Source organism: Leptopilina heterotoma, unplaced genomic scaffold (assembly GCF_015476425.1).
Source record: "Leptopilina heterotoma isolate Lh14 unplaced genomic scaffold, ASM1547642v1 Lhet_232, whole genome shotgun sequence".
NCBI classification, from domain to species: domain Eukaryota; kingdom Metazoa; phylum Arthropoda; class Insecta; order Hymenoptera; family Figitidae; genus Leptopilina; species Leptopilina heterotoma.
The window spans coordinates 296,448-322,566 of NW_025110949.1; the positions used below are offsets into that span (position 1 = coordinate 296,448).

Below are 26,119 nucleotides of genomic sequence, written 5' to 3' on the forward strand. Positions count from 1 at the left end.
AAGAGTAAATACAATTGCTCAACTTCAGAATGCATTGCTTGCATAATACTGGCCTTTAAAATACACGAGTTCTTTTCGTCTTCCGATTTTATTCTACCTACTAAATAAACACTTTTATTCTTTATTCAAGAAAAGATTTTCAATTGGTTTTCATTTTAACTTTTCCAATAAAATCAACTCGGACATAAAAGTTTGTTCAATATTTTAATTAAATTTCAAAATTCCATTTTTAATTTAAAAAAAAATTGTAAAGAATTAAGACAAGAATAAATATAATTTTAAGAACGATAAATAAAAATTATGCAACAAATTAAACTTACCCATAAATGACTAATTTCAGGTGTGGACAGAATTGACGGAAATGATAAAATAATCTGTACACTCCACCTAGCTTTGTTTTTACAATAAATATAGTTATCAAAGGAATCCCTTTTCTCATATATCTCGAAGGTTACGTACAGGGAAACTCGTTCAGCTGTGTCTTATTAGAAACTTCAGTAATAATTTATAAAAGTAAATAATTTATTTTTGTCAATGTATTTGCATAGTGTATTGGATTATTGAATTTCCGCCTTCTTTAGTTTATCCCCTAAGAACATTAAACGTATTTATAAACTTACTTAATTCATCTCGACATTTTATAAAATGCCAACATGTCCGGTAATTTTATAACATTATAATGCTAATCGAACTGAAAGGCAAACTTGAGTAAAATTGTCTTTAAAGTTCATGTCTTTATTACAGACCACTTTTCAAAATTCTTCTATTCCATAAAAACAAAATCGTCAGTGATTAGCGATGGGGAAAAATTTGTTACTGGTCCACAAATGGCAGTTAATGTTTTTCAAATACAATCAATACCCTATTAAATATTTCATTCGAATAACCGATTACTTGCCTAAATTAAATATTTATACTTTGTTTAAATAATTTTTATTTAAATCAATTAAATTGAAATAATAGTTTTCAGTATTTGGAGCAAATGACATTTAATTGCCTTTTAAAAATTATTTGATAGAAATAAATATTTGCATATTTAATATAATAGACCGGTAATCGTTTATTTGAATAAAAATAAATATTTCTTGGAGGCATGTTTTATTGCCTTATGCTTAAAGATGAATTTGCTAATCAAAGAGAAATCTCCCTTTTTTTTGTTCCTTCGAAGGATTTCACTCAGACATCTTAATTTTATTAAATATGTATTAGAAACATAATAAAAAGAAAATAAAAGTTTTGTGAATGTAGAGCAGAATCTTGCTCTAGATTTCACTTGAAAGCCTCCCAAAGGTTGAACATATAATATTAAAACCTCCACCATAAAACAAAGTCTATTTACATGACAAGTACCATTTTTTCAACTGTTAGTTAGCGCACGGTATACTTTACTCACTTTTTAATTTCATTGTATGAATGAATAAAAAAAAATTTTTTTTTAAAGTTTCTATAAAGGTACTGAAAAGTCGAAAATAAATCACTAAGTTGGTTGAAAAGATAATCTTATATTCTTATCAATTTTAGACTTCAGAAATCTGACAATAAGACGAACATTTTTTTATTTTAAATCTTTTAAAAATATACTGTAAACACTCTATTACGAAAATATTCAATAGAACCTATTTTTTTTATTATCTTTTTGTAGAATATTATTTAGTAGCATTTTCTTCATTTACGATACATTTTATAAAGCATTTTCAATTATTACAGGAGTCAATAATAATGTTGATTAACGTGCAGAAATTTTTGTACATTCATTCACGATTATCCTGCTATTTTTAATAAATTAATGTAAAAAGATTGTACTTCCTAAGACTTGCCGGTTACGTAAACCTTTGAATATTCTAAATTCTAAAACTCACTGTTCAAATTCACTTTAATAAACTTTCTATCACGCAAAGTTTTCCAATCTTTGAATCGTGAACGTTGTGAACTTCACCCACGTAAAATAACTCTTTCAAGATATTTCGTAAAGAATATGAAAAGTTTTTAAAATATTTTAAAATAGTTATTTTTATATTGTTTTAATGAATGCAATTTTGTAATTACATAAAATTACATAAAACGTATGTTGAATATATATAGTTTGTAGAAAACTATGTAGAAAAGTAAACTTTCAGGGCTGTTAAAGTCCTGAAAAAACCTGTAATTGTTATGAAATTTTTTTTATTAAACTTTTCAGTTATATAAAAACAAAAAAAAAAATCTGGAAAAATCAGAGAATTATATTAAATGATTTTTAAAATTATCTCTTGAACTTGAATGAATTATTTTCGAATTTTTCGAATTCGCTATTGAAAATTGTTATTTTTCCAAAGTAAGTTTTACTACTTCTTAAGGAAATTTTTCTAATTTTCATAAAGAAATTTTCTTTCGAAATAGTAAAAATTATTCTAGAAATAACAATTTTTAATAACAAAGGGACCCCGCAGGAAATACATTAGTTTTGAATAACAGTCGATTTTTTTTATAAATTTTGAATTTTAAGTTTTTAATCAGTCTGCAGGCCTCGAATATTATTTTCGACTTTTTTCGACTATTTTCAAATAACTCGACTTTTACTGACCTATATTAAAAAATTGCACTTTTTCGACTTTTCTTCCAAATTTTGCGACAAAATACCATATTTTTTAGTATAAAATGGAACTTATTTCGATTTTTATAGTGTGAACAGCATAACTATAAAAACATCTTTGATAATTTATTTTTAAATAATTTTTCTAATTAAATTTTTGATATGTACAATTAAAAAGATTTCGAATAATTGAAATTTTTGTAAAATTTAATTGACAATAAATCATTTTTCCAAGTATTTTATTACAATTTTTGAAAATTAACTTTTAAAAGATTTTAGTTGAAAATTTTGAAAATGTAATTGAATTCTCAAAAATTTTAATGAATAATCTTCAATTTAAATTTAATAAAAATGAAAATTAATGAAAATTACGTTCTAAAAATAATATTAAAATAGTTTTGAAAAAAGTAATTTTTCAGAAATCATTTGTTATTAAAATTCTTCAAAAATTGATTATTTTTTTTTTATATTTTTTAAAAACTCAATTATTATTCAGAGATTTTACCAAATTTCAATTTTTTGGACATTATTTTAAAAAATTTATAAAAAATTAATTTTAAGAATTTCTTAATTAAAATTTTTGAAAATATTCTACCTAATATCATTAAATAAAAATTGGACATTTTCAATTATTATAAAAAATTGAATTTTTGTATTAAAATAATTGAATTCTCGAAGAAGTTTCGAAAAATTATTAAAAATTAATATTGATAATTAATTTAGAGATGAAGTTTAGTTCAAAATTGTAGAAAATAATTAAATTTTATCTTTTTTTTAAATTTTAATTAAAAATTTTAGATTTTAATCTTTTTTCAAAGATTTTACCAAATTTCAATTATTTTTTCAAAGATTTTACCAAATTTTTTTACCAAATTTTAGTTCAAAATTGTAGAAAATAATTGAATTTTATCTTCTTTTTAAAATTTTAATTAAAAATTTTATCTTTTTTTTTTTTTAATTTTGATTAAAAATTTTAGATTTTAATCTTTTTTTCAAAGATTTTACCAAATTTTTTTTACCAAAGTTTAGTTCAAAATTTTAGAAAATAATTGAATTTTATCTTTTTTTTAAATTTTAATTAAAAATTTTAGATTTTAATCTTTTTTTCAAAGATTTTACCAAATTTCAATTATTTTTTAAAAGATTTTACCAAATTTTTTTTTACCAAAGTTTAGTTCAAAATTGTAGAAAGTAATTGAATTTTATCTTCTTTTTAAAATTTTAATTAAAAATTTTATCTTTTTTTTTTTAAATTTTGATTAAAAATGTTAGATTTTAATCTTTTTTTTTAAAAAGATTTGACCAAATTTCAATTATTTTTTGAAAGATTTTACCAAATTTCAATTTTTTGGAGATTGTTTAGAAATATTAAAAAAAAAAATTAATTTTAATAATTTCTTTATTAAAATTTTTGAAAATAATCTACCTATCTTTAAAAATAAAAATGAACATTTTCAATTATTATAAAAAATTGAATTTTTGTATTAAAATAATTGAATTCTCGAAGAACTTTCGAAAAATTATTAAAAATGAATATAAAATAATTGATTTAGAGATGAAGTTTAGTTCAAAATTATAAAAAATAATTGAATTTTGGAAGGTTTATAGTTGAAATTTTTTTTATTTTATTTCCTGTTAATAAAGACATAAGAATAGTATTTAAATTTGTATTTGGCAAAATTATTTGAGCTGTGATTAATTGAATTTGAAATCAGTGAAGAATCAGGGAAATACAAAATAAAATTTTTTGTGACAACACTGAATTAAATAAACGACATTTTTTCTATTTTTAATCGACTTTTTTGGTTCGTTAATGTCGATTTGAGGCCTGGAACAACTTGCCTGAAAATTTACCTGAATCTTGTAAATATTACCGTAAAATCTTGTTGTAAAATTAATATTACATAATTATATATTTCTCTTTTATCTGTGTAAATAAAATAGAAACTCTGTATTCATGCAGTTTCTTCTATTTTATCTGAGCTATAATTAGAAATGATTAGTAATTAATTGGTTAAACTGATTATTATTAATCAAATTGAATTATCTCATTTTTAACCTAATATAAGATAAAGATGAATTAAAACAATTTTATAAATTTTTTTTACCATTTTTTATATTTGGAATAAAAATAATTATCTGGAAAAGTCATGGAATTTAAAAATCTTGAAACCTTAGCTATACCCTTGGAGATGTTTTACAGTTAGAATTAATTTTGATCAACACTTGAATACAACCGTATAACTTTAGTTTTGAATGAAACATGTAATTTGAAACCGATATTTGATGAATATCAATGATTTAAGGAAGAAAGGAGAAAAAGTCGCAAGTTTGATGTAAATAGAAGAAGGAGAAGTATGCTTTTGATTATTACAACGGATTCATTACTACTTGCACGTAACTGGCACTTAAAGTTATCAATAGATGGATCGACGAACCTCCCGAGTACATTCTGTGTGTATACATTCTGCATGTATGAGAGATAGGTAACTGTAACTGTAACTTGTAAATGATCGCGTGTTTGAGTTATGGTTGCTAACTCTGGCAGTGTCTCGAATCAGTGCTGGTTGTTACAATCTTAGAAACCGACGTATCGGAGTAAGGATGAGCCGATCGTGAGATTGGAAAGCAAACTAAAAGCTTATAATATGTGCGGCTAAAAAGTAAATGATAAGTGACCGTCTCGTCGAATTTATAGCTCGTGTTCCTCAGGAACATTCCTCGTTATTACTTGTTCATCAAAACGGCAATGAAATTATAGTTTCAACACTTTACCACTTCATCATTAAATCTTTATTCAATTTTAATATTTAACCGTATACATAACTACTATTTTCAACGTTACAATTTCTTGTTATGCTTTATTGCCTGCTTTCTTTGGATGCGTTTCAACGGAAATGAATTTTATCTTTTCTCTATATTTTAATAATTCAGGAATAGAGTTCTTAAAACTGTATTTTTAATATTTTTATACATTTGGCGATAATGCCAAGTTTTGCAAAGTTTGCAAAGTTTGCAACAGTTTTCATAGATGTTTCTATACTGTGCTCCAATTTGGAGACTAATATAAATTACTATACATATAGGAAATAAGATATTCGTCTTATGTTCTATTACATATTTCTTTCTGGGATAAGAAGATCGTAAAAGTTTTATGTCATAATTTGGAAAAGCTAAATTTCTGATTGACCTGGTTGACAGAAAAGGGTGTAGCACTTTGGACATATTTAGTTATTATTTAAATAAACATTCGAACTTATAGTTTTTCGATGAAATGAGCATTCGAATTTTCAGTTTCTCTATAAAATGGCAAATGGGCATTCGAACAGTTAGCTTTTCGATTTAATAAAATTTTGTTAATTCTGTTTTAACAATTCGAGTAGGTACCAAATAGGTAAGAATTTTTTTTTCTCTTTGCACCTTCCTGATAAGGTTTGAACCGTAAAACCAGGAATTTTGTTACAGAGACAGTATTCTGTTTGTCTAGTAACTGCATTTCTTTAACCACTTTTACCTTCTTATAATATGTATATAACCCAAGAGGAAAAATTCTGTGAAAATTTCCGGAATTGTTTATGCAATTTTTCGGAATTCTTTCCATATGGATATATGCTCTCCATAAATTTGAATTAGAGAAAGTTGATAATGATAAAAAAAATGATGAAAAATCGCCAACTAAATAACACTGTAAAAAAAAGGTTCTAAATTAGAGCTGATTTCGGTATTAAAACTAAAACAAATTATGATTTAGTGCCAAAATTGGTACTACATTCGTACCTTTCTTTTTACAGTGAAATCAGTAAAATAATCTTACTAGCATTCAGTAAAACCTTACTGATTACCAGGGTTGCCACGTAATTTGGTAAACTTGGAAATGTGAGGGAATTTTTTAAACCTTGAAAAAACCTGGAAAAGTCAGAGAATTTTTATCGGATTCCTGGGAAATTATTGTTTTCTATGTGCTTATTCATAAACACCTGATTTTTTTTATAAATATTTCAAAATTAATTGAATTTTAAAAGAGTTGAGTTTGCAATTTTCATAAAATTATAATTTTCAATTTTGTAAAATTTCAATATTGAATCAATTAATTAAAAAAATAAAAATTTCACAGGAATTCTATTATTTACCAATTTTTTATAAATTTCTTCGCAATAATTCAATTATTTTCATAAATAATCAAATTTTTTTTACAGTGATTCAATTATTTTCATAAATAATAAAATGCTTTATAGGTTTTCATTTATTTTCATAAATAATCAAATTTTTTTTACAGTGATTCAATTATTGTCATAAATAATAAAATACTTTATAGGTTTTCATTTATTTTCATAAATAATAAAACTCATCGTAAAATTTCAATTATTTTTAATACAAATTTTAATGGAATTTTTCGAAAAATGTAATTATTCTAAAAAATTTTATTAAAATTCATCCTAAAAATTCAATTATTTTCAAAAGTAATAAAATTCTTCGCAGAAATTCAATTATTTGCAAAGAATTTTAATAACATTCTTGTCAAAATTTCAATTATCTTTATAAATAATAAAATTCATTCTAGAAATTCAATTATTTTGCAAAATTCAATTATTGTTGAATTTAAAAAAAAACGGTTTTTCGAATTTTTGATAATTTTTAATTATTTTAAATTTTATACCAAGGGTTGAAGACTATTAAATAAGTAAAGTGTTTTTGAAGAGTTTAAAAACAATAAAGCTAAATACCATTAAAAAAGAAGAGAAAATGTTGAATTTTAAGAAATTCGGGTTTTTGAATTTTTGATAATTTTAAGAAATTTTAAATTTTTTACCAAAAAGTGGAGACTATTAAATAAGTAAAGTGTTTTTGAAAAGCCCAAAAATATTGAAGCTAAATGCCATAAAAATGAAGAAAAAATGTTGAATTTTAAGAAATTCGGTTTTTTGAATTGTTGATAATTTTAAGAAATTTTAGATTTTTTACCAAAGGTGGGAGTAAATTAAATAAGTGAAGTGTTTTTGAAGAGCACAAAAATATTGAAGCTAAATGCCATAAAACAGAAGAAAAAATGTTAAATTTTAAGAAATTCGGTTTTTTGAATTTTTGAAAATTTTTACAAATTTTTAGTTTTTTAACAAAGGGTGGAGAAATTTAAATGAGTAAAGTATTTTTTAAGAGCACAAAAATATTGAAGCTAAATACCATACAGCAGAAGAAAAAATGTTGAATTTTAAGAAATTCGGTTTTTCGAATTTTTGATAATTTTTGACAATTTCAGATTTTTTACCAAAAAGTGGAGACTATTAAATAAGTAAAGTGTTTTTGAAGAGCCCAAAAATATTGAAGCTAAATGCCATAAAAATGAAGAAAAAATGTTGAATTTTAAGAAATTCGGTTTTTTGAATTTTTGATAATTTTAAGAAATTTTAAATTTTTTACCAAAGGTGGGAGAAATTTAAATGAGTAAAGTATTTTTTAAGAGCACAAAAATATTAAAGCTAAATGCCATAAAAATGAAGAAAAAATGTTGAATTTTGAGAAATTCGGTTTTTCGAATTTTTGATAATTTTTGACAATTTCAGATTTTTTACCAAAAAGTGAAGACTATTAAATAAGTAAAGTGATTTTGAAAAGCCCAAAAATATTGAAGCTAAATGCAATAAAAATGAAGAAAAAATGTTGAATTTTAAGAAATTCGGTTTTTTGAATTGTTGATAATTTTAAGAAATTTTAGATTTTTTACCAAAGGTGGGAGTAAATTAAATAAGTGAAGTGTTTTTGAAGAACACAAAAATATTGAAGCTAAATGCCATAAAACAGAAGAAAAAATGTTAAATTTTAAGAAATTCGGTTTTTTGAATTTTTGAAAATTTTTACAAATTTTTAGTTTTTTAACAAAGGGTGGAGAAATTTAAATGAGTAAAGTATTTTTTAAGAGCACAAAAATATTGAAGCTAAATGCCATACAGCAGAAGAAAAAATGTTGAATTTTAAGAAATTCGGTTTTTCGAATTTTTGATAATTTTTGACAATTTCAGATTTTTTACCAAAAAGTGGAGACTATTAAATAAGTAAAGTTTTTTTCAAGAGCCCAAAAATAGTGAAGCTAAATACCATTAAAAAAGAAGAGAAAATGTTGAATTTTAAGAAATTCGGGTTTTTGAATTTTTGATAATTTTTAAAAATTTTTAATTTTTTACAAAAGGGTTAAGAAAATTAAATAAGTGAAGTGTTTTTGAAGAGCACAAAAATATTGAAGCTAAATGCCATAAAAATGAAGAAAAAATGTTGAATTTTAAGAAATTCGGTTTTTTGAATTGTTGATAATTTTAAGAAATCCCGTGTGGAAAATGAAAATTGGTCCTAGCCAGGTCCTACCTATTTTGCCCTGTTAATAGCTTGGTCCTAGGTTGGCAGTGTAGGTTGGACCAACAATGGCTGGTGATTCGATTCTAGCCTGGTCCTAACTTGGGAGCCTAGTTAGGACCAGTTTATGGGTCCATTTTAGGACCTAGAAAGGACCATCTCAGACAGTATTTTCTATTTCATTATAATTTTAATTAGTTTATAATATTTGTTAAAGAAATAACCTTAATTATTAATAATAAGTATTAGTTTTAATTAATTATTATTTTTTTCAATTAAATGATGACCAAAAGCTAATTCATAAATAATGTTAGTATATGCAGAGATTAATATATATTCCTCTAATATATACATTAAAAATTTGAAAAAAATTAGAAATTTGTTAATTAAATTATTTTACAGTATATATAATCATTAAATTGCATACTTATACGAATACAATGCAGAAAAATCGGAATAAACGCAAACCTAAGAAGTAAATAAAATCTAGCGCACGCGGGAATCGAACCTACGACCTACGGACTACGAGACTAACGCCCTAACCACTATGCTAATGAAACTAGTTGAGATTAAAATTTTTATTGTCAGTGACTTGTTGACTTGCTTTTGATGATTCAATATAGTAATTATTGACACTAATACACGATAATAAATAAAAAAAATAGTTTAAAAACAACAATAATAATAAAATAATATCCAAATATAAAAAATCAAAAATTAATATTTTTATATTATATCAAGAAAAAAAATATCTGTACATTTTCGTTAAAAACAGGTTTTTGATTGTTCTCAATCATTTTTAACATTAATTTCTTGGTCTAAAAAAAATATTCCTCTTTTGGACTTGGAAATTTTTCCTAATTAATTAAGCGGGTAATCCACTTTTTAAAAAAATGTCAAAAAAATTTATGTTAAAAACACGTCTTTCATTATTCTAAATCATTTTAAGCATTAATTTTTTGTTGCAAAAAATTTTTTAGACTTGGACTTAGAAATTTTTGCTAATGAAACTAGGAAACCCAGGTAGGTCCTGGGTTGGACCTGGGTGGGTCAGCCCACATTCGAATTGCAATATCTCTTAGTGTTTAGCAGCAACTTAAACGAAACTTAAAATCAGCGAACGAAATTAGAAATATATTTTACTAATGATAATTATATTACAGTCTGTATCTGTTTAAATAAATAAATAAATTTTGCTGTTTTATTAACTTTTGTAACAAATTACTTAAAAATTTGCAGTTTTTTATTTAACTTCGCGATTATTACACTTGAGTAGTGAAATATGAAGATAATTTATAATTTTAACAATTCAGCATTTGTTTAAACAAAAAATTGTTGTTATTTATTAATTCTTAAGACAATAAAGCGTCTAGACACTTGTAGTCTTTTAAAACTTTGCAATTAACTAATCTGAGTATTTACTTATTGCAAAATTAGAAAAAACTGCTAGTTTCTAGGTTGATTGTGTAAAAAGTTAGTAAATAACAATTATTTGTTTAAACAATTGCTGAATTAATAAATTAATAAATTAACTTTATTTTATAGTATTTGTATAATTTTCTGATTTATGTCAAACAATAAATTGTTTAAACAAATATGATTATCAATTAATTTTATAAATATTAATTGAGAATATTTATCAATTTTTACATGTTTTTCATGTATCAATTTTGACACTTTATTTTCCTAAAAATTTTTCTAAGTCATAACTGGATCTCCTAGCTAGTACCAAGTTAGGACCAGCCCAGGGTATATAAAAAGGGGTTGCCAAGTTAGGTCCAAGCTAGGGCCAATAATCATTTTAGGCATAGCATGGTGATTTCTACACGGGATTTTAGATTTTTTACCAAAGGTGGGAGTAAATTAAATAAGTGAAGTGTTTTTGAAGAGCACAAAAATATTGAAGCTAAATGCCATAAAACAGAAGAAAAAATGTTAAATTTTAAGAAATTCAGTTTTTTGAAGTTTTGATAGTTTAAAATTTTTTCATTTTCTACCAAAGTGCGAAGAAAATTAAATAAGTAAAGTGTTTTTGAAAAGCCCAAAAATGTTGAAGCTAAATGCCATAAAACAGAAGAGAAAATGTTGAATTTTAAGAAATTCGGTTTTTTGAATTTTTGATAATTTTTAAAAATTCTTAATTTTTTACCAAAGGGTGGAGATTATTAAATATTTTTTTTCCTGCTTTCCATTTTTTCTCTTGAATAGAAATTCAATTAGAAATTTTAAGATATAATATATTTTTATTACACGACGTGGAAATTAAATTTAAAATTCCACTGGAATTTCCTAAAAATTTAACCTGGAAATCATGGAAAAGGTATGGAATTTTAAATTCGGATTTATGTAGGAACCCTGATTGTTTTTTTAACTGAAAATAAATTATTTTTTACAAAATAATGAGTAGAAAAAGAAATACATAAACATAACTGTACTCGAATTATTGATTAACGTTTTGTTTCTAAATGAGTCATTTTTACCTGATTTAAATTTACAGAATATTTTATGTCATCTTGATTACGTTTTGTTATTTTACATATTTGTTTGCTATAATATTTTCAAATGCAAAGCATCATAAAAAATAAAATTGCTGTGTAATAGCTGGGTGTGAATTCCTTGATTGCCTTGAGATGGCAGCTTTTCTAGTGTATACGTGAAGGAAGCTGAACAAGTGCCTTGTTTTTCATATGCGACGATCTCATTAATTTCACATGTGCACTGGAAAACTTTTTTTCCTCCCATTAATAATTCCCTTTTTTATTGCAGTTTGTCACTATGCTTAATATTCAAAAGTTTCTTGATGATCCGAGTTTTTGAGAGTACACAGCATTCTCATTTTTGTCTTTATGTGTTTCAGGGGACATAACGCAAAAGGGTTATGAGAAGAAACGGACGCGTCTGCTGCAGCAATATGCGTCAAAGCAGTTGGGTGAGCAATTTTTTTTGTTTTGTCACTCACCATTCTCTTCTCTTATCATTTCTTACACTGCCTCGTGTACCGATCGATTCTAGCTTCGTGCATACGTTAGAGGTTTACTGAAGCCACTGTATGTTTCACATTTTTTGTGACTTATGAAAAAATAATAATGAGTATACGTTATAGAGGTTTACTGAAGCCACTGTATGTTTTGGAATTTTTTATGACTTATGGAAAAATAATAATGATTAAATATTTCATTAAAACAGAAGTTACTGATGTTTTTGAATAATTCTACAATTAAAGAGTATTGTAAATAAATGTAACATTTTAACATTTTTTTTTTGAGCATTTTTTTAGTATCTAATAATTTTTAGAGTGAATGGAAATATTTTTTTTGGGTCACAGGAAAAATCAAAATTTTGTCTGGAAATCAGAGAAAAACAAAATTAAATTTTTGTGACAACTCATCTACTAAAACCTACTATTTATTACTTTTTTGTGTTATGCTACTATTTGGGTACTTTTTTTTAGGTTTCAGACACTAAAAGCTATTATTTTTGTTTTTTTTTAATTTCCACTACATTAAATTCGATAATACTAGAAATCAAAAAAGTATTTTCAAAAATTATAATCAAATTCTTTAAATAACATTTTTCATAGAAATTTTTTTTATATTTTTCTAAAATTCTTGGCAAGAATTAAATTACTTTCATAAATAATAAAACTCATCGAAAAATTTCAATTATTTTTAATACTATTTTAAATTAATTAATCGAAAAATTTAATTATTTTTACAAATAAAGTTTTTCACAAGAATTCAATTAATTATAATAAAATTTTCATATATGTATTATAATTCAAAAAAAAAATTATTTAAAACAATTTTTATAAAATTCTTCTGAAGAATTCAATTATTTTCAAAAATAACAAAATTTTTCACAGAAATTCAATTATTTTCATAAATAAGAAAATTCTAAGGCATTAAATTGTTTTTGAAAATTTTAATAAAATTCTTAGCAACGATTCAATTATTTTCAAATTCATCGCATGATTTCAATTATTTTTAATACAATTTTACAGGAATTGCTTAAAAAATTTAATTATTCTTAAAAATTTAATTTCAATTCCTTGAAAAAATCAATTATTTAAATAATTGATTCTTTAAAATTCATTAGAAGAATTCAATTATTTACAAAAGTATTCGAATTTTTTTACAGGAATTCAATTATTTTAAAATATTTTAATAAAATTGTTCGATAGAAATCAATTATTTTAAAAACAATTTTAATTAAAATTTTTGTGCAATAATTCAATTATTCTTTTAGATTTTAATAAAATTCTTACCAAAGAATAAATTAAATTATTTTTAAAAATAACAAAATTTTTTAAAGAAATTCAATTATTTTTAAAAGTTTTAAAAAAAATTTGTTGCAAGAATTCAATTATTTTTATAAATAATAAAATCCTTCTCAGAAATTCAATTATTTTCAAAAGTAACAAAATTGTTTATAGAAATTTAATTATTTTTAAAAATTTTAATAAAATTCGATGCAAGAATTCAATTATTTTTATAAATAATAAAATCCTTCTCAGGAATTCAATTATTTTCAAAAGTAACAAAATAGTTTATAGAAATTCAATTATTTTTATAAATAATAAAATCTGTCTCTGAAATTCAATTATTCTTAAAAATTTGAATAAACTTCTTTGAAAAATTTAATTATTTTCATAAATAACAATATTCATCACAAGATTTTAATTATTTTTAAAACTTACAAATGTTTTGTGGAAATTTAATTATTTTTGAAGTTCTAATAAAATCGTTCGCAAGAATTCAATTATTTTCGTAAATAATAAAATTCTTTGCAAGTTTTCAATTATTTTCATAAATAATACAATTTTTACAGGAATTTCTAACAAAATGTAATTTATTATTCTTAAAAATTGAATTTAAATTCCTTGAAAAAATCAATTATTTAAATAAATGATTCTTTAAAATTTATTAGAAGAATTCAATTATTTAACAAAACAAAATTATTCTTGAAAATTCAATTATTTTTAGGAATTTTAATAAAAGTTTTCGCAAAATTCAATTCTTTTTACAAATAACAAAATTATCACGCAAAAATTCAATTATTTTTAAAAATTCTTTGAAAATCGTTCGTAGGAATTCAATTATTTTTAATACAATTTTACAGGAATTGTTTAAAAAATGGAATTATTCTTAAAAATTTAATTTCAAGTCCTGGAAAACATCAATTATTGAAAAAAATGTTTAATTAAAATTTTCTGGAAGAATTCAATTTTTTTCATAAATATTAGAATTTTTCACAGGAATTCAATTATTTTCAAATATTTTAATGAAATTGTTCGAACGAAATCAATTATTTTAAATAGAATTTTAATTAAATTTTTTTGAAATAATTCAATTATTCTTTTACATTTTAATAAAATTCTTCCCGACAATTCAATTATTTATACATTTAAATAATTCTTCTAAAGAATTCAATTTTGTCGATGAATAAAAAAATTATTTCCGAAAATTCAATTATTTAGAGTTATTTTAATAAAATTCTTTGCAAAATTCAATTATTTTCATAAAATTTTTTGTAAAAATCTTTGTAAAAATTCAATTCTTTTCGTGAATAATAAAAATTTGTCAGGAATTCAATTATTTAAATTAGAATATGCATAAGATTAGTCGAAAGAAATGAATTATTTAAAAAATTTTATGAAAATCTTCCCAAGAATTAAATTATTTTTATAAATATTTAAATTCTTTCATGAATAATAAAATTCGTTTGTAGGAATTCAATTTATTAGGAGTAGGATAAGAAAGAAGTTAATATTTTTGATGAAAATTAGGAAAAAGTGAGGAAAATAAATTATAGAATGGAATTTTTGTCAGTTATAATTCATGTTTAAGAATTTATTTTAAACTTTAATAAAATTGTATAAAAATTTTATTGAAATCGAAATAAATGCTAGAATATTTACATGATATAGTTTGCCTTAGCTGTAAAAATTGACAGTTTGATATAATGATGATGATGATGATGATTTGAAGATTATAAAGAAACTAAAATTTTTGTTGTCGAAGACGATGGTTCGTTAAGCGAGGACTTGATTGGAAAATGCGTTGCGTGAAAGGATCTCGAGATAGAATGTGGACCCAGCCATTCACTGCTCTTGCAAATATTTTCTTTCATGCCATCACGCAGGCAGACATGGAGTACGTCGTTAACTGCTTTTGGAACAACAAGGCTCTATACGCATTAAAATGATGCAATGGTTACTCGCAACACTTTCAACGCTAATATCAATCGCAAGTCGCGTTCCGATTCTCAGCGGAAGTCCTCTTGTGAACAATGCAGATTCAATCTAAATGGGAAAGAAGACACTCGTATGTCTTCCGAAGCTATTAGACAGACTTTTGAAATTCTAACAAGTTGACAAGTCTCTTTTACCTCACTTTTCTCGAAAGTTGATTACACCTTTTACCCAGTGAGAAATTTCTCACCGGTCCAATATCGGTCCAATATTGGGAGCCAAGAGACCGATCATCGGTCCAATAAAGGCTCCCAATATTGGACCAATATGGGCTGATGCTTGAGATGTAACGGCATCGCCAATCATCGGTTTTCAATATTGGTCCAATATTGGCCGAATATTGGCAACCAAGAGAAAAAAAATTTTTTAAATAAATTTTTTTTTAATTAAATAATAATAACAAAAAATTAATGTTTATAATTTTTGTTTAATATATTTATTTGTTTAATTATTTATTTTTAATAATTCATGTAAATAATAAATAATTTATTATTTATAAATTATAATTATTTAAAAATGCAGCAGCTATTAGAAAATAGCATTCTGCAAAAAAATTCTATCATTGAAAAATCAATGATAGGCGAGAGAAATCCGCGTCTTTAAATAGATTCGCAGATGATAGACAAGAGATATCCGCGTCATTAAACGGATTCGCAGATATACTCTGGTCTCGCGACGAATCTCTCGATACTTATATACACTGGAGTCGCCGTGTCAGTTGCGAGAACGGTTACAGCGTCCCTCTTGCGGCAGAGATAAGAATTGTCACGTAAACTGCTAAATCGCTTTACCGACCGCCTTATTATACCCGCAGTTTACGTGACAATTCTTATCTCTGCCGCAAGAGGGACGCTGTAACCGTTCTCGCAACTGACACGGCGACTCCAGTGTATATAAGTATCGAGAGATTCGTCACGAGACCAGAGTATATCTGCGAATCCGTTTAATGACGCGGATATCTCTTGTCTATCATCTGCGAATCTATTTAAAGACGCGGATTTATCTCGCCTATCATTGATTTTTCAATGATAGAATTTTTTTGCAGAATGCTATTTTCTAATAGCTGCTGCATTTTTAAATAATTATAATTTATAAATAATAAATTATTTATTATTTACATGAATTATTAAAAATAAATAATTAAACAAATAAATATATTAAACAAAAATTATAAACATTAATTTTTTATTATTATTATTTAATTAAAAAAAATTTATTTAAAAAATTTTTTTTCTCTTGGTTGCCAATATTCGGCCAATATTGGACCAATATTGACAACCGATGATTGGCGATGCCGTTACATCCCAAGCATCAGCCCATATTGGTCCAATATTGGGAGTCAATCGGCGCCCAGCACGGCAACCAATATTGGACCGATATTGGACCGATTAAAGTCTATTGGCAATTTCTCACTGGGTAGTATTAAAAAAAAAAGAGAACGTACAGACTACAGTTCAAAATTCACTATCATCATTATGTATACTGCAGAAATTTAATTAATCGGTACAATTTTCTTTCAGAATTTCCTGAAAATTATTTCATTTTAATAGAATAAAATTTATAGTTTCCGATGAGAATTTTCTTATATACTTTGTTATAAATCAGAGAAATTGATAAATGCTGCTTTGAACTTCTTCTCATGTAAGGCTTTGTTTTTTGTTACTCAAAGAAAATTGATGGTATGTAAAATCAATGTCGGTTTCTAATTTATTTTAAATAATGAAGCAGAAGTTCGTAACGTTATTAAAAAAGAAAAACAATCTTTATTATCCATAATTATGCACAGGGTTGGCATAGGTCAGGGAATTCAGGAAAAAGTCAGGAAAAGTTGAATTGGTCAGTAAAATCAGGGAAAAATTAAGGATTTCAAAAAAAATTCTGAATTTTTGGGTTCTTTTTTGTTTGTCCAATAAACTATAAAGTTACCACGAATTTTAATAAAAACCTACCATTTTTTTCTATTTCTGACAAGAATGAATATTTTAACAAAATTCTTTCCAAAATTCAATTATTTTAAAATAATAACTGAATTCTTCTGATGAATATTGATTCATCACAAGAATTCAGTTATTATTTTCAAAAGTAATAAAATTCTTCGTAGGAATTCAATTATTTTCAAAAATTTTAACAAATATCACGTCAAGAATTCAATTATCTTTATTATATAAATAGCAAAAGTTTTCACCAAAAATTCAATTATTTTCAAAAATTTAAATAAAAATTCATTGCTACATTTCAATTATTTTCAAAAGTTTTTCACAATTCAATGATTTTCAATATTTACTATTTTCATAAAATTTATCACAAAATTTTATCATTAAACAAAATTTGTTGATACAATTCTACGCAAACATTCAATTATATTCAAAAATATTTTTTTTTAGGAATTCAATTATTTCTATCGCAGAATTTCAAATATTTTTAATACAATTTTAAATAAATTCCTCGAAAAATGCAATTATTCTTAAAAAATTTGTTGCAAGAATTCAATTATTTTTAAAAATTTTAATAAATTTCTATGCAAGAATTCAATTATTTTTATAAATAACAAAATTTTTTACAGAAATACAATCATTTTTAAAAATTTTAATAAAATTCTATGTAGAAATTCAATTATTTTAATAAATAATAAAATCCATTTTAGAAATTCAATTATTTACAAAAATAACAAAATTTTTTACAAAAATTTAATTATTTAAAAATTTTAATAAAATTCGTTTCAAGAATTCAATTATTTTTTATATAAATAATAAAATCCTTCTTAGAAATTTAATTTTTTTAAAAATTTTAATGAAATTCGTTGCAAAAATTCAATTATTTACAAAAATAACAAAATTTTTTACAGAAATTCAATTATTTTTAAAAATTTTAATAAAATTCGTTGCAATATTTAATTATTTTTATAAATAACAAAATCCATCTCAGAAATTCAATTATTTACAAAAATAACAAAAATTTTTACAGAAATTCAATTATTTTTAAAAATAATAAAAACCATCAAAGAAATTCAATTATTTTGAAAAATTTTAATAAAATTCGTTGCAACATTTCAATTATTTTTAAAAATAATAAAATCCATCTCAGAAATTTAATTATTTTTATAAATAATAGAATCCTTCTTAGAAATTTAATTTTTTTAAAAATTTTAATAAAATTCGTTGCAAAAAATTATTATTTTAATAAATAATAAAGTTCTTCTTAGAAATTTAATTTTTTTAAAAATTTTAATAAAATTCGTTGCAAAAATTCAATTATTTACAAAAATAACAAAATTTTTTACAGAAATTCAATTATTTTCAAAAATTTTAATAAAATTCGTTGCAATATTTCAATTATTTTTAAAAATAATAAAATCCATCTCAGAAATTCAATTATTTTTAAAAATTTTAATAAAATTCGTTGCAAGAATTCAATTATTTTTATAAAGTATAAAATCCTTCTTAGAAATTTAATTTTTTAAAAATTTTAATGAAATTCGTTGCAAAAAGTCAATTATTTTAATAAATAATACAATCCATCTCAGAAATTCAATTATTTTGAAAATTTTTAATAAAATTCGTTGCAACATTTCAATTATTTTTATGAATAATAAATAAATTTTTTAAAAAAATTTTAATAAAATTCGATGAAAAAATACAATCATTTTCATAGAGAATAAAACTTATCGCAGAATTTTATTTATTTTTAATACAATTTTAATCCAATTTTCTCGAAAAATGTAGTAATTATACTTAAAAATGTTATTAAAATTTGTCGAAAGAATTTAATTATTTAAAAATTCTTGATAAAATTTTTTGTCGTAATTGAATTTTAAGAAACATTCAATTATTCAATAAATTATCTATGTTTGTATTTAAATAATTTATTTCTTGTAAATTTTTTATTAAAAGTTTATTTTAAAATAAATTTCAGTTAAAATTTTAGATAATAATTGAATATTTAAATCATACCATGAATTTTTTAGAAATATAATTGAATTTTGCAATTAATTTTTTGAAAAAGTTTAATTTAATTTTTTTTTTATTATTTAAAGTTGAAGTATATTAGTGAATAAGTGAAATTTGGTAAAATTGAATATTATAAAGAAATGAATTTGAAAATTGTCAAAGAACTTTTTCGAAAATTATTAAATATAATCGATTTAAAGAAATTCTTCTTTAAATTGATTATATTTAATAATTTTCAGTTAAAATTTCTTGAGTTATTATTAACTATTATAAAACATGAAGAAATCGATCACTCCGAGTCGAAGACTCGGAGTGATCGATTTCTTCATGTTTTATATTAAAATTCAAAAAATTCAATATAAAAAATAGATTTTATAGTTTTATGTAAAATGCTGTCTTATGTGAATCGGAATGTTTATAGTTTTGTCAGTAATTGGTCCGTAATTTTTCATTTTTGGTCCGTAAGTCCGTACACGGAGAAACTTTTAATACCACTAATTCTTAAAACTGGTGAGACATTTTAGTATGTTAGGTTAGATTCAAGGGAAAAACGACATAGGTTATAGAAATTGCTATTGAGACTATCAAAAACACTCATTCAGTATATATTTTACAGTTCTTCATAAGGAAACTAACGAAAATTAGTATGTTGTTTTAGAAAGAAAATAATAATTTTTGCAAAGTTGGGAAAGCCATGAATTAAAAAGAAACACAACAAATTAATTGTCTATAGATACTCATAGAGACGATAGTGATACTTGGATCTGATGGTAGATGGCATTAGTGTATGTCACTGTAACTGTAGGTAAATATATTTAACACGACGTAAGAACCTAACCTATATTATTAACGCACACACGCACACGCAAGTAAAGACACGACGATTGGTCACGGAAACCGAAAGATCGCACGATTCGTTAGAAGTACACAGCTGAATCGTCCTTATATATTAAACGAGTGGAAAAATATGTGCCTTCGAGAGAGAGCATTTTTTAAAATAACTTACTAATCAAATTATGTAAATAAGTAAAAGTCGTGAAAAAAATTATGTTATATTGAGGAACAGTTCTTGAATTTAATTTGGCATGAGGAGACATTCACGTTTATTAATAAAAGGTTTTTTTCTTTCATACACGTGTGAATTTCAACTTCGAAAACATTAGGGTTAGTTCGCGACGTCAGGTGATGGACTCGGTGATGCTCGGGCGAAATCGGTTAAGTCCGCCCGCAGTCCTTCCAAAATTGGTATGTTACGTTAGAATGTCTGTTATATATTCTATCTATATGTGGAAAAAAGGTTAGAATTACCGTATTATTTCACAAACAAAAACTAGCATTTTATTCTTTTCTAAAGAAAAATAAGACTATTTCTAATGCAGATAGTAATTTTTGTACACCGAAGGTTGCTTAATATATAACGAACTTATCATATTTTCGTATTAATGTTGAAATTATTAGCACAACGCATGAAAAATCCTCACATTCTAACGTACTTTTAGAATAAAGATAACCAAATATATTCAATATTAGAAGAAAAAGTTTCTCCGTGTATTTAAAATTTTTAAATACTTTCACTGGTTCGAGCCCTGAGCTAACATAAGCAGACTTCATACTCAAATATGATTTTCAAGTACGGTTTTGACATCAAAAATCCTACAATTTAGTATATGCACTAAAATTGACGAGCCGGAATTGCATTTTCCTAAAAACAATAGGGGTTAAGAGAAAATACAATTATCAACTTGACGTATTCGTGAAAAAAGCATAAGCGTCGTGGAGTTTTCAATTTTAATGTATGCATATAGCGTGACTGAACTTTATGGACACTAAAGAGTCTCTGAATGAGATTTATCTTGTCTGTGAACCATGAAATCATCTAACAGAATTCCGAGGCGTGTATTTCTTTTTCCACAATTATTATCCGCCAGGAAAAAAAGGCACACTCACTTGCTACACTAACTGTAAATCGCGGATTATTTTTTGACGATATCATCAAAGTTGGCAAAATACAGGAGAAAAACGGTCCGTACACACCTGAAGACCAACGATGTGTAAATTGCAGTTAAATTACAATCATAATGAGCGAAGGGGGATTCAAAACTAATTGCCGTGCAATTTTTAAACTATCGTTAGTCAAATAATTATTATGAACCGTTCTTGGTTCGTAGAGGAGGCACGACCATAATAAGTAATGCAATGTCACTTAATTATCCTCTTGCGGCAATGCGTTTGTTGTCGTTGCCGAGATTACTTTACGTAATTCTAATTTAATTACATATTCACCTTAAGCAAATTCGGAACATTGTTCATCGCTAGTAGATGATTTTGTGAATATAGGTCAGGGAAAGAGGCCTTGCCTTTTGTTTTTATTAATCATTTCGAGTCCTTCAGTTTGTGTGCTGTTTTTTCTTCTTCTGCATAACATAAAAGCGGATTAATTAATCTTGCGCTCTATGATTAGTAATTCTTACACAAAAAATTTATAATTACATATTTAGTATGAAATTGCGTTTGAAATGCATTGACTGTACATTACCTACCTAATTTAATGTAATTTCTTTCAAAATGTAAATTTCAACTAAATGAAAAGGTTCATTGAGTTTTCAAAGTTCTCCGCATCAAGGAAATTTAGTTTGAAAACTATATAATATGTATTCGGAAAATTTAATTAAATTAACCCATTTGTGGTCAACGTTGCATCCATTGAGAAATAGCTTCTCTAGTTTTATTTTAAAATTTCCTTTTAGGACTACTATGTAGGATAAATTAGTTTAAAACTGAAAGTGAGAAAAATTGTATTTTTTTAAAATTCTATAAAGTTGATCATAGCTTGGAATACTTATGTACTAAATTTATTATTAACTAGCGATCAATTTAACGAAATCTACGTTCCAAGCAGCCAACAACTTTGTTTATGTGTCAATATATATATATATCTTATGCAAAGTAATTTATGGCTAAATAGCTTTCATTTCCTCAAACATTTCTTGAATATCGTAAGCTAATAATTTGATTTTAAAAATATACGTAAATAAGTTTTTAAATGTTTAATATACTGTAGGTAATAATTTTATAACAGGCTTCGTACTCATCTAATAAAACTATTTTCTATAATACTACTACTATTTACTATAATTTTTTTTACCATCTGCTTCTATTTGGATACTTTTTTTTAGACTTGTGACACTATAAACAACTTTTTTCTGTTTGAAAATTTGCAGTAATTTAAATTCACTAATAAATGGAATAAAAAAACTACTCTAAAAAATTTTAATAAAATTGTTAGAAACAATTCAACAGATTTTAATAATATTCTTTCAAACTATTGAATAATTATTTTCAAATATTTACTATTTCAAAAAAAATTTCCCAAAAGAAATCAATTATTTAAAAAAAAATCTTTATAAAATTCCTTGCAAACATTCAATTATTTTCATAAGGAATAAAATTTTCACGGATATTCAACTATCTAAAAAGATTTTTATTAAAATTCTTTGCAAGAGTTAAATTTTTTTTTATGAATAATAAAATCCTTCTCAGAAATTTCATTATTTTTAAAAATTTAAATAAAATTCGAAGGCAAGAATTCAATTATTTTTATAAATAATAAAATCCTTCTTAGAAATTCAATTATTTTCAAAAATAACAAAATTTTTGAAAGAAATTCAATTATTTTTAAAGATTTTAATAAAATTCGTTGCAAGAATTCAATTATTTTTATAAATAATAAAATCCTTTTCACAAATTCAATTATTATTTTCAAAAATAAAAAAAAATTTCTTTACAGAAATTTAATTATTTTTAAAAATTTTAATAAAATTCGTTGCAAGAATTCAATTATTTTTATAAAAAATAATAAAATCCTTCTAAGAAATTCAATTATTTAAAAAAAAACAACATTTTTTAAAGAAATTCAATTATTTTTTAAAGATTTTAATAAAATTCGTTGCAAGAATTTCATTATTTTTATAAATAATAAAATTCTTTATCAGAAATTCAATTATTTTCAAAAATAACAAAATTTTTTACAGAAATTCAATTATTTTTAAACAGTTTAATAAAATTCGTTGCAAGAATTAATTTATTTTTATAAATAATTAAATCCTTCTCAGAAATTCAATTATTTTTATAAATAATAAAATCCTTCTCAACAAATTCAATTATTTTCAAAAATAAAAAAAAAAAATTCTTTACAGAAATTCAATTATTTTTAAAGATTTTAATAAAATTCGTTGCAAGAATTCAATTATTTTCAAAAATATCAACATTTTTTACAGAAATTCAATTATTTTCAAAAATTTTAATAACATTTATTGCAAGAATTCAAGTATTTTTATAATTAATAAAATCCTTCTCAGAAATTCAATTATTTTTAAAAATAACAAATTTTTGCACAGAACTTCAATTATTTTTAAAAATTTTAATAAAATTCGTTGCAAGAATTTAATTATTTTTATAAATAATAAATAAATTGTTCAATTCCACGTACGAACTTAAATTTTCTTCTAAGCAATTGAATTTGTATTTTTAAAAAATTTATTTTTTCATTTTTATTTATTACTTTCAGAAATATAGTTTTCACAGAGGGATTCAATTACTAAATTAACTTAATTTAATTTAATTTCAATTATTTTTAATAAAATTTGACAAATATTCAATTTTTTCAGTAAAGTATTTATTTTTGTATACCTATTTAAATAATTGATTTCTCGAAGAACTTTGTAATTTTAATTGTTGTAAAACTAATAATATTTAAGTTTTTTTTTTATATTTGATTGATAAAGTTTTGAATAATTTTATGTAAAAATGTCAAGAAAAAAATGATTAAATTTTAGAAGAATTACAGTTGTAATTTTTAGAAATAGTTAAATTCTTAAATTTCAAAAAAAGCATTTATATTTACATCATTTAAAATATTTTAATTCTCGTGGATAATTTTATAGGTATTTTAAATATTTATTTGAAAAGAAATGTTCTATTTTTAAATGTAATTTCATTTAGAAATTATGGAAGAGAATTGAGTCAAGTTTAATTTTTCGATATCTATTTTTTAATATTTTTTCAGTCTTTGTTTACTTTTTGCTACTTTTTTTAAAATTAATTATCGAGTACGAAGCCTGTTATTGTTATACACTTAAAAAAATTTATTTGGTTCAATTAACCGATTCCTTGACTATTATCAATTAAATATTTAATAATTGAATCAAATAATATTTATTAGAGTCATAATTAAATGGTATTTGAAACAATAATTTCAGTATTTGAAGCAAATATGAATTGAATTAATTGACTCCAATAAATATTATTTAATTCAATTAAATATTTAATTGATAATAGTCAATTAATCGGTTATTTGAATCAAATAAATTCTTTTTAGTGTATTAGTCTAGTGGAAAATACATATATTTGTGTTCGGTTCAAAAAGTTGACACGTGTATTTGTAATGATGATGATGTTACACAGTACTGATTGTGGTTTAATTTCTTGTTGCAAAATTCTTGTATTTTTCCAATGTCTCGAAATATTCATCTTGATTATGAAATTGACTATCTGTTTAACTGAATGAAAGAGAGCGTTAAATGTGTAATTGAATATGAAAATTGAATTTGAAATTCTAGAACATTATATGCATTTGGACTTTGATATCTCGATGTTATATCGTCGATATTATTAACGCCTGCTTTCATGCATCTGTAACAAGAAACCACACGCACGCTTTTATATAGCGCCGAGTATAGCGCAAAACTTGGCGGTTTAGAGAAAAATATCGAGAGCGTGCTTTTGCATGGTGCGTAGGTACAATATACATTCAAGAAAACCCCGTTACGCTTCAGAGAGCATCTGCCATGCCGTAAGCAACGCACAAACCATGGAAAAACTTTTGCCTCAACATCCGAGTTGCCTTATCGCTCCCTACGGTAAAATGACATTAGCAGTGGCACAAGCCAATGTCGTTTGTATTTTATCGGAAAAGCCAACAAATCATTGACTTGCCTCGGCACAACTATCGGATGGAAAATCAGCCACGCGTAAATCAACCTCACTTAGCACTTTGCTTGCAAAATTTCCCTCTCAAATTACTTAGCAGCTGATGTCTTTTACAAAAATTCTCATGTAATCGAAACATTCTGTGTGGTTTTTCATTTTACATTTACAGATGCTCTTCAGGTTACTAGATTTTTTTACCATTATTACTGGTAAGTGTATATCGTAATTGAGATTTTGAAAAGAGAACTTCAAGTTTGTTTTGTTAGGTTCGTTAGGTTTGAGAGACTGTTGCTTTCTTTTGCTTATAAGTTTTGATAAAAATATCGTGTTTCACCAAACAGTTGATTACTGTGTAATTTTTTCTCTTCTTGTATTCGAAGTAAAATAAGTGGTTTAAGAAAGGTGAATGTTTTATTGTTTCGTTGGTTCACCAACCTCTTTAGACTGTATATTCAAAAACAAGTACTTTTTTTATTACAAAGGAATTCATTGAACAATAAATTAGCAAATATCTCTGGAACTGAATGATTTAACGTGATAACAGACTTCGCACTCGATAATTAATTTTAAAATATTATCAAAAAGTAGCTTTCAAACTAAAAAAAGTAGTAAAAAATTAGCTGACTATAATATTCTATATTTTATTTTCATGACTTTTTCCTAATTTTCATCGAAAATATTTACTTCTTTCTTATCCTCCAAATAAATTAAATTCTTACAACGAATTTTATAATTAATCAAATAATTCAAAAATTTATAAAAATAATTCAATTCTTTCAAAGAATTTTATAAAAATTTTTAAATAATTGATTTTTTTTCAACTAATTTTAAGCAAATTCTAATTTAAATAATTGAATTCCTGAGAAATTTTTATTATTCATGAAAAGAATTTAATTCTTAATTTCTTACAAAGATTTTTACAAACAATTTTTTAAATACCTAATTAAATTCTGTTTGGAGATTTTACGAAAATAGTAGACATTAAGAATCATTGAATTACAAAAACTTTTGAAACAT

General features: G+C 23.7%; 1 protein-coding gene across 8 annotated transcripts in view; it reads left to right on the top strand.

The window, feature by feature from the left end:
- Positions 1–26,119, top strand: part of LOC122502485 (disco-interacting protein 2) — a 97,557-nt gene that overhangs the window by 19,692 nt on the left and 51,746 nt on the right. For all 8 annotated transcript variants that reach the window (XM_043612569.1, XM_043612570.1, XM_043612565.1 and 5 more), the window contains exon 2: positions 11,775–11,846. In XM_043612569.1, coding sequence (XP_043468504.1) covers positions 11,775–11,846 — 72 coding nt within the window. The remainder of the gene's footprint in view (positions 1–11,774; positions 11,847–26,119) is intronic.